The following is a 9063-nucleotide window of genomic DNA, read 5'->3' on the forward strand; positions in this document are numbered from 1 at the left end:
AAGAACCACAAACAACAATAACACCAGAGACGTGTTGGTATGTATAGCTTGGAAGAAAATCTCTCTCGATGTCGGCGTCGGAACCGATCAACCGATGAGCGCACATTATAAGCGCATCAAAGAATGGTTTGATCAACACAACAGAAGTGGTCATGAACGATCGGCCTCTCCTATCCGCCAATGTTGGGGCACAATATCCACCCAATGTAAAAAAATGGGCGACTTGCTTGACCAATATCGAGCACATGAACCCAAGTGGTTGCAGCGATAGTGATAATGTGATTGTTTGCTACATTCGAGTGCTTTCTCTTTTAAGTATGAAGACGTGTTACTAACTATGGTTCTAAATTGTTTTGTAGCTCATTCTTGCTCAAGGTTTGTTCCGACAAAGAGGAAAGGAATGGGCAAGGGGAAGAAAAATGGAATACCATTCGCTTTCTTAATTGTTACAAGGAGACTAAAGACGAGGGAAAGTGGAAAAACCAGAACTTGTTTGAAGTTCCCTAGGAGGAAGAGTTCTGTTGTGATGCATGAAGCGGTGATGGGGAGAGGAAAAGGAGCCCTACTCTCAACTTTGTTGCCAAATCGGAAAGGACCGATGGTAACATGGGATGATTCATGGGTGGTTTGATGAGCATGATGGGAGGTGGCTTTGGTAACATGATGGGTAGCATGTGAGGTGGCTATGGTGATGCAATGGTGCTATGGAAGGTGGCTTTGGTGGCGGCATGATGGGTGTATTTGGTGGTATACTGGGTACCTTTTTTGCGGGGTACCATCAGAGATGACTTTGGTAACACCATGCATGCCATGCGAACCAACTACGGTGGAGATCAAGGTAGCAGCATCGATGATGAACCATGCGACAATGAAGAGAAAGAAGTCGATGATCACCATGAGGTCAATTTCCACAACAAGACCAATGTTGACATTGCGGCAAGCGACAACGGGGAAGAGGAAAGTTGAGAGGCTATGATACTTTTATGTTTATGTGCACTTTTATTTGCTTTGATGATGAACTATGTTTGATATGATGCACTATGAGGCTATGATTTACATTTCAAAATAATAGGTGGATTCAATGGTTAATTTGATATGGTGTTAATTATGTGTGACAATTTTGAAAAATATTTAAATTACTCATAGTGATGCAGCTGCCATTTTTCTTTTTCTTTTAGGGCATCTATTTGAGTTGGTGGTCTAAAATATTGTACTTTCTCCATAAACAAATGTGCCCTGGTCTTGGTGAGTAAAAATGATAGTTTCGGGTGTTACGAATTTTGCTCCAACAAGTGCCTTGCTCTAAGTAGGAAGGAAAGGTCAGCTTACCACGTGGTATATGTTCAAAAAAGAAACTTGATATATCTATACCTAAATAATAAAAGGGTTATTGCTTCCGACGGTTTGTCATGGAAATTACCCAAAAGTTGCAAAATATTACCCAACAATATCATCTATAAGTGATAAAAAACGCTTTACACAGGGGAATCCCGGGGAAATATCTGGTACTCCCACTCTTAGGGTACTCCCGGTGCTCCAAAACTCGGTAGCACATTTTAAAATGTTTAAAAAATTCTAAAAAATATGCAGCACATTGGCACAATATCAATGTATGTTGTAAAAAAATATGAAATCAAAATTCAAAACATTGCTTGAGATACAAAAATGACAAATTCGACAGTAAATAGGACACAACATAAGTTGGGCTTGAGGTTAGGCCCATTATCACATTGATGTACATTTTGTCATTTTTGTATCTTGAGCAATGGTTTGAATTCTGATTTGAATTTTTTTAACAACATACATTGATGTTGTGCCAATGTGCTGTATTTTTTCAGAATTTTTCGAACATTTTAAAATGTGCTACCGAGTTTTGGAGCACCGGGAGTACCCTAAGAGTGGGAGTACCAGATAGTTTCCCGGGGAATCCCCCACCTGGGCCGGCCCATGCAGTAGGGACCTCCAATTCCGCGCTCTGCGCGCTGAGAGAAGACGCGGCGTGCCCGTTTGGGCCAGCCCATGTTCGGACGGCCTGTTTTTTTTATTTTTTTCCTTTTTCTTTTCCATTTTCCTTTTTTCTACTTTAAATAATTTCAGACTTGAAAAAAGTTCCAGCAATTTAAAAAATGGAAATTTTAAAATAAAATGTTTAATAAATCATAAAAAATTGCGGATTCAAAAAACTTCCCGATTTTGTAAAAATGTTTCCTTATTCAAAAAATATTCAAAATTTTGAAAACAAATGTTCAGAAAATCAAAAAATGTTCATGATTTTAGAAAAAAATCATGTATTAGAAAATGTTAATGAAATTGAAAAAAATTGCCAGTTCAAAAAATGTTCATGAATAAAAAATACCCTAAAAACTAAAAAACTTTTCATGACTTACAAAATAGCTTATTCATTCATAAAATGTTCGCTGATTCAAACAATGATCATGCATTTTAAAAAATGTTCGTGAATTTCAACAATTGTTCCACCAATTTCAAAAAAAATGTGTGTCGATTATAGAAATGTTCACCGATTCAAGAAAATTGTTTAATATCTTTCTGGAAATAGTATAAAATGTTCTTGATTTTAGAAAATGTTAGCAAAATTGTAAAAGTGTTCGTGAATTTAAAAAATATTCATGATTTCAAATATGTTCAGGAGTTTAAAAAATATTCATAATTTCACGAAAATTGAGAGTGATAGTAAATCTTGGTGATGCAAATATCGTCATGGCCTTCAAAATTATAAAAAAAATCCGTTACATCACACCCTTTTGCTAGTAACTAGTCAATCTGTACGTGCAATGCACGTTAATTGGAAAGAATATTAAGTACATGCGGATATTAAGCAGGATATTATTTGCGTTAGCATTATATTTTTTATGAAATTAATTGCACGCTAAACGTGTTAAGTGCTTAACATTGAAGCAGTCTAGATCGTTGGATTGAGATGATTTGATAGGCGAGATTAATTAGATATATTTTTTGGGGTTTTTTTTATATTGGTATAGATATAGATAAAAAAGTAACGGAACGTCAGCTCAATTGCAAAAATACGTTGGGCTCTTTCCACGTCACATCGCCGCCGGCCGCCAAGATCGAGGCGGCGCCGCTGCGCCGTGCGCCTGGGGTGAGGGGCGGGGAGGCGACGGGGCCGAGGGCCACCGTGCGCGCTGGGAGCAGCCTCCGCCTCGGCCCGATTCGACGCCGGCGCTGGCTCCGCGGCTCGGCATCGTGCTCTTATCGCTGCGCCGTATCGCGGCGGATGGCGCCTCAGCCGGAGTGCGCCGCTCCGCGCGCGCCTGAGGGAGTCGTGGTATGGCGTAGCCACTCGTCGGAAGGAGCCCAGCCGAACGCTGGAGGGCCCTCGCCGGGGCTGTTCCAGTGCTTCAACTGAAGGAATTTTATTCGAAGAACAACATGGTACCTTCTCCCTTCTTTTCTATGGATGTTTTGTTGATGGTGGTGCCTGAGGTATAAAAATGAGATTGGACATGCAACGGTGATTTCTAACAATGCTAAAACCTGGTGCAACGTGTTCTTAATCTTGTTCTTGCTTAATATTTTCTTCCCGGTTGTGCTTGCTTAATGAATGTGCGATGCATCTCTCTATCCAACTGCTCACAGTGGGGAGTAACATAGAGTAGTAACTTGTCGATGTTACTAGTCTATGTAACTATCTCCATAGTGGGTAGTAACATATAAGTGATATCATGAAAGAGTTCATTTATTAGGCTATAGACTCATTATGCCTTGAAATGTGTGATGTTACGGTAACTAGCTAAGTTACCACAAATCCCTCTCTTCTCATTAATTAGCTGCCACATAAGCAATCTTGTATTGAAATGTGTGATGTTACTACTTAAGTTACTCACATTGTGACTAGTCTCCTACAGAAGTCTACAACACAAATCTGATTAGTTTTACAAGTTCGGTACCACAATGCGAATAACGGTCATACAAAGGCTATTTGACAAACACAGCAAAAGGCAAGCACAATTAATCCACGGAAAATCAAGCAGATTGTAAACTGGGAAGATATAAAATCAAGCAGCTATCTTGATTCTTGACACGTGCGGAGACACATGGAGAAAACAATTCTCTGAAAAATAGACACCGAAAGAAAACAGCACACTTGTACTACTACTTATCCACCCCTTCCTATTTAAACTTGCACATTAGCATCCATCATCTGCCGTGCAACACCCACGATGGTTGAAAGGGTTTGGTAATTAGCCATGTCCCCTGCACTGCCGGTAAGGAGCATACCTAGTTCCAGGTCTCTCATATCCTCCAAGGCACCTTGCAATTTTGTGCTAGTGTTCTTGTTCTGGAATACTCTGATGCAGTCTGGCTTGCGTTGCATCATCCATGTACATAACTTTGTCACTGTCTTGATTATTATCAGATACTCAAGTGAGGGACCCTTCCCTTCCAAGCTATCAAAAGAGTGGCCCTTGCACTGTTCTATTATATGATTCAGTTTATCCATAAAGTCATCCATGGAAAGAGGAACGAGCGCAAGTGCATTATCAAAATCATCTGGACTGATCTCCAGTTTGTCACATATCTCCAATGTAAGGCCTAAGAAGGCTGCCAGGGATTTTCTTTTAGCACCTTCGAGCTGAGCAACAGCCGGCAAATTGTCACTGGGATTGTTTCTGTTAGCAGCGTGAGAGTGGTGAGCCCCGAGAAAACTGTTCAAGCGATAAAGTGCCCGAGAAAATGGGGGGCGGCCCCGGTTGTGCTGTGGAGAACCCGTCTGATTTGCATTTGCTGCTTGTTGCTGCCCAAGGTTGTGCTGTGGAGAACCCACCTGATTTGCGTTCGCTGCTTGTTGCTGGCCTGGGTTATGTTGGGGAGAACCCGCCTGATTTGCGTTTGCTGCTTGTTGCTGGCCTGAGTTGTGCTGTGGAGAACCCACCTGATTTGCATTATTTGCTGCTTGTTGCTGGCCCGGGTTATGCTGGGGAGAACCCACCTGATTTGCATTTGCATTTGCTGCTTGTTGCTGGACCAGGTTATGCTGGGGAGAACCCGCCTGATTTGTGTATGCTGCTTGTTGCTGGCCTAAGTTGTGCTGTGGAGAACCCACCTGATTTGCATTTTCTCCTTGTTCAACATTGCATATAACTTTGAGCACCTGCCATGCCAAAAAACAATTTAGTAAAGAACAAAACCTCTTATTCGAAGAACAAGGGTGCATGTGCGATATTTCGACAGCAATGTTACATCAAGTAAAAAGAAAAATGGTGGTGCATATTCTACTCATGATGTGTACTACTCCCTCCGTTCGGTATTACTTGTCGCAGAAATGAATACGTCTAGATACATCCATTTCCGAGACAAGTAATTCCGAACGGAGGGAGTAATTAAAAACCAAGGTATGATAATATTCATTACTCATTTCTTTTTTCGATAAACAAAATTGTTAAGGCTCATGCCTTTTTATTGGAATTTCTGCTATGGAGTACGCATGGTCCCAACGAACTTTTGTGTTCCGTTTGGCATGCATCAGTCCAAAACACGAGTGGAAAACAAAATCTTTTTTTCCGAACTTTTGGGTTCCATTTGGTTCTGCTCTATGCTAGCCCCCATTTGAATTTCTGTAGATGTTTGGAAATTCGATTGTAGCAAACAGGTTCATGGTGGCACACTACAATGAAGATTAGGACTACGAATTGTTGTGTCAGATCAAACTTAGATACTACATCAACCTAGGTCGAGTAAAAGTCTACTGAACTGTTAGATATAAGTTCACAAATTTATGTTATGTTTCATCACGCATATTAATTATATCCTCTATCTGAAAAATGTGATGCTGATGACAAAGATGAGATATAATAAATAAGTGACTTCACCATTCCGAACTGCTCTTTCGTATCTGTGAAGCATAGAGTACTAATTGATTATTGGAAAAATAATATGGAAATCTATATGTATTCTTACCTCATGTAGATTTGTTTTGACTGATGCGAGATGCTCCTCCCTTTCTGCAGGATTAGAATTTGCACAAAGTTGCATCAGCAGTTGTGCTATGGGAGTTTGATATAATCTATGGTTTACCACAGGAATCATATCTGTGAGAAGCTGAACTGAAGTATTTGTCTCTGTGCTGAAATTCATGATCGTCATACAATTGGCATTGTCCATTGCCAGTACTGCTAATGCTTCACCTGCGGTCTTCTTGAGTCCTTCACTCTCATTAGCAGCATCAAAGAAGATGTCCATCAAGTCGTTAATGAAATCAGCTACGCCATCAAGTCCAAGGGTAGCTCGAGTGGACGTATCCAAAGATAGCTCCGTAAGGATCTTTGTTGCTGGAACCTTTAGCTTGTCGTACATGTGGTCCTTTTCCAAGATTGAGCAAATATTGTGCGCTACTATCCCGTTGCTACAAATATCTTGGCGTATCTTTTCATTGGTTTCATCTGTGCCACTGACAAGCATGCTCACCACTTCCAGTGCCTTCTCAGTTATTTCCATGGTGATACCATCATCTCTGAGGATCTCATACACTTTATTTTTTACTGGGGATATGATTTGGAGAAGAGACCCTTGTAATCATATATGTGCTTGCAGTTGTCCGGGTTAACTGCAAGCTTGGCAAGAATCAACAGGCCATGGATAATTAGAGGTTTGCTTTCAGCTCCACTGGTAGTCCTGGAGGATTGAAGAGTTCTTTGCTGTCTATTTCTGATGATTTCTGCTCTCTGCCGAGCTACCCTTTCCATTAATTGCTTAACAAAAATACAAGATCCATTGCTTTCTCCTCCATTGGCAGCGCTGGCTGACTGAATAGCCCCCTGCTGGTCAATTGTGATGTCAATAGCTGTCTGATGGTCAATGTTGACATTGGTAGCCGGTGTTGATATTTTCGTAAAGTAGGGATCAATCATGGAAGAAATGGACTCTGTTGCTCCTGATATGTCAGCCAGGCGCAGGTTGCTGGCAAGATGTGCCACAATTTGTGCGATGCATATTTTTGTCCTCTGATCAGTGCGGCTCTTTGAGGTAACCATGTCAAGCAGCCTAGAAACACAGAGCGGTGAGGATTGTATCTGGGATAGTGTTCTTGTTCTATGGTCCTCTTGGGATGTCAATCTATGCATCACCAAAACTGCATCAATGCGGTCCTGACTGTACTCAGATTTCATCATTTCTGCTGCGAAGGAAGCCAGGTTCCTGTTGATTGTACTTGACACCCCATTTTTTATGGCCATGCTCAAGGTTTTGTCCATATATTTGTCAATCAATTCTCTCTTATCCTCAAGTCCATACTTGAAGCTCACGTGGTTTGCAAGATAAGAGCGATACAACCTCAGAAACAACCACAAGATGAACAATCCACCTTGGAGAAGCACGAGAGCATAGGACAAGATGAGTGCACGAAACACATTGGAATTGTCATGGTGTCTCGACAGGATGGCAATGAGACGATAGATGGAAAGTGATATGCAGCCTAGCCCTGCGATCATCGGGACCGCAAGGACCAATATTGCTAAGAAGGCCACAATGGTTATGAAATCCCTCGCACTTCCAAGTGCCAGCATGAGATAGTAAACGAAATTTTGGCCAGTTGCTCGGCCAGTCAGCGGCCTCCCCCGCCCCCATTTCGTGTAGTGCTCGGCGCCCAATTCGAGGAATGCTGGTGGAACTTGGTTGAAGAATTCTGCCTCGGGGCTTACATTTATGCCCACGACCCTGTGGCTCAACAGAGGCAAACTAATTACTCCTACTGTACTGGATCTGTTTTATATTACGGCTAGTCAAGAGTGATAAGCAGAGGACGGGGATTGAGGAGGTATACCTGGCTGTTTGTATGAAGACGATGGCGGTGATGACCCAGAAATCAGCCTTCTGTAGGGAAGTGGAGAAACCGCCGAGCAGGACGACGGTCGCCCAGACCAAGGCGAGGGCGCCGAGCCCCGTGGCAAGGATCTGCAGGAACATCTCGGTTACCATGCAGATGTTAAGTGGCAGCTCTGGTACCTGGTGCAAGGGCGTGTCTCCGCTCGTTGGCCGTTCAAGGTCGAGCCCTCGAGCACCTTGCAGCTGGAGTGCATCCTTCAAGACCACCACGACTCCACGCACCAGTTGCACCACCACCCCCGAAGCCGCCCTCGAAGCCGCCCCTACCACCACCTCCATTCTGCTTGCGGTCTGTTCAACCAAGCAGCTTGGTTCTCCTCTATCAAGTGTTCTAGTCTTCTAGCTCTAAATGCTGTCTGGGAATGCAAGCGCACACATATATCCTAGAATCAGACAACCACCAGGTATATATTAACGCGTACGAATTTCATATACCACCTCTTGTCTCCTTGACCAGATTCTAGGACTTGCTGCGTGTTACTATTCTATATACCCAACTTGGAAGTAAAAGTTAGTATGTGCAACGGCCACTATGCTATCTTAATCACGACCACGATGCACATCAACCGTTCCGGATCATATTGTACTCCCTCCGTTCCTAAATACTTGTCTTTTTAGGCATTTCAATAAGTGACTACATATGGAGCAAAATAAGTGAATCTACACTCTAAAATATGTCTACATACATCCGTATGTAGTAGTCATTTGAAATGTCTAGAAAGACAAATATTAAGGAACGGAGGGAGTATGTAGCAGCTGGTAAAGCATGATTATCGTCGAATGCTTTAGGATCATCTTCCCAAGTCACCATATTAATATTTATCCTCTCGGACAAGATCTTGACAGGATCACCCGCCCCTGCTTCGTCTCTCCTATGCGATTTGGCGGCCACCCCCACCGGCCACCGCGACAACAATGGTGGAGCCAAGATTGGCTGACTGACCCGAGTGAGAAACTAAGGGCGAAAAATAATCCCCCCCCCCTCCCCCCAGAAAACTAAGAATCCGAATCATTGACCGACCCTGCCCCTGCCACAACATTTGCACATTTGGATGCTACTACCGTACTTTCCAGAGGATTAGCTTCCAAGGGTATTTATCCAACAGTAGATCCTTTAGATTCAACCTCGACTATGTTACAGCCTCGGATCGTTGGCAACGAACATTATGAAACTGCGCAAAGAGTTAAGGAAACTTTACAACG

The 9063-nt window shown here is 42.5% G+C and overlaps 1 protein-coding gene across 1 annotated transcript; it reads right to left on the minus strand.

Annotated features, from left to right (window-relative positions):
- Window positions 1–3930: 3930 nt before the first annotated feature.
- On the minus strand, window positions 3931–7117 carry LOC119303826. The gene is made up of 2 exons (XM_037580974.1): window positions 5938–7117; window positions 3931–5131 (listed from the first exon to the last, which is right to left on the minus strand). The coding sequence occupies exons 1-2, from the start codon at window positions 6472–6474 to the stop codon at window positions 4154–4156; spliced, it is 1515 nt and encodes a 504-aa protein (XP_037436871.1). The 5' UTR covers window positions 6475–7117; the 3' UTR covers window positions 3931–4153.
- Between the last annotated feature and the right edge of the window lie 1946 nt (window positions 7118–9063).

The sequence above is a fragment of the Triticum dicoccoides genome, chromosome 5A, assembly GCF_002162155.2.
Source record: "Triticum dicoccoides isolate Atlit2015 ecotype Zavitan chromosome 5A, WEW_v2.0, whole genome shotgun sequence".
NCBI classification, from domain to species: domain Eukaryota; kingdom Viridiplantae; phylum Streptophyta; class Magnoliopsida; order Poales; family Poaceae; genus Triticum; species Triticum dicoccoides.

Coding starts and splice junctions, on each gene's coding strand:
- LOC119303826 (XM_037580974.1), bottom strand. CDS start 6,474: ATGGAAATAACTGAGAAGGCACTGGAAGTGGTGAGCATGCTTGTCAGT. Junction 5,132..5,937: donor TCAAAACAAATCTACATGAG/GTAAGAATACAT, acceptor TTGGCATGGCAG/GTGCTCAAAGTTATATGCAA.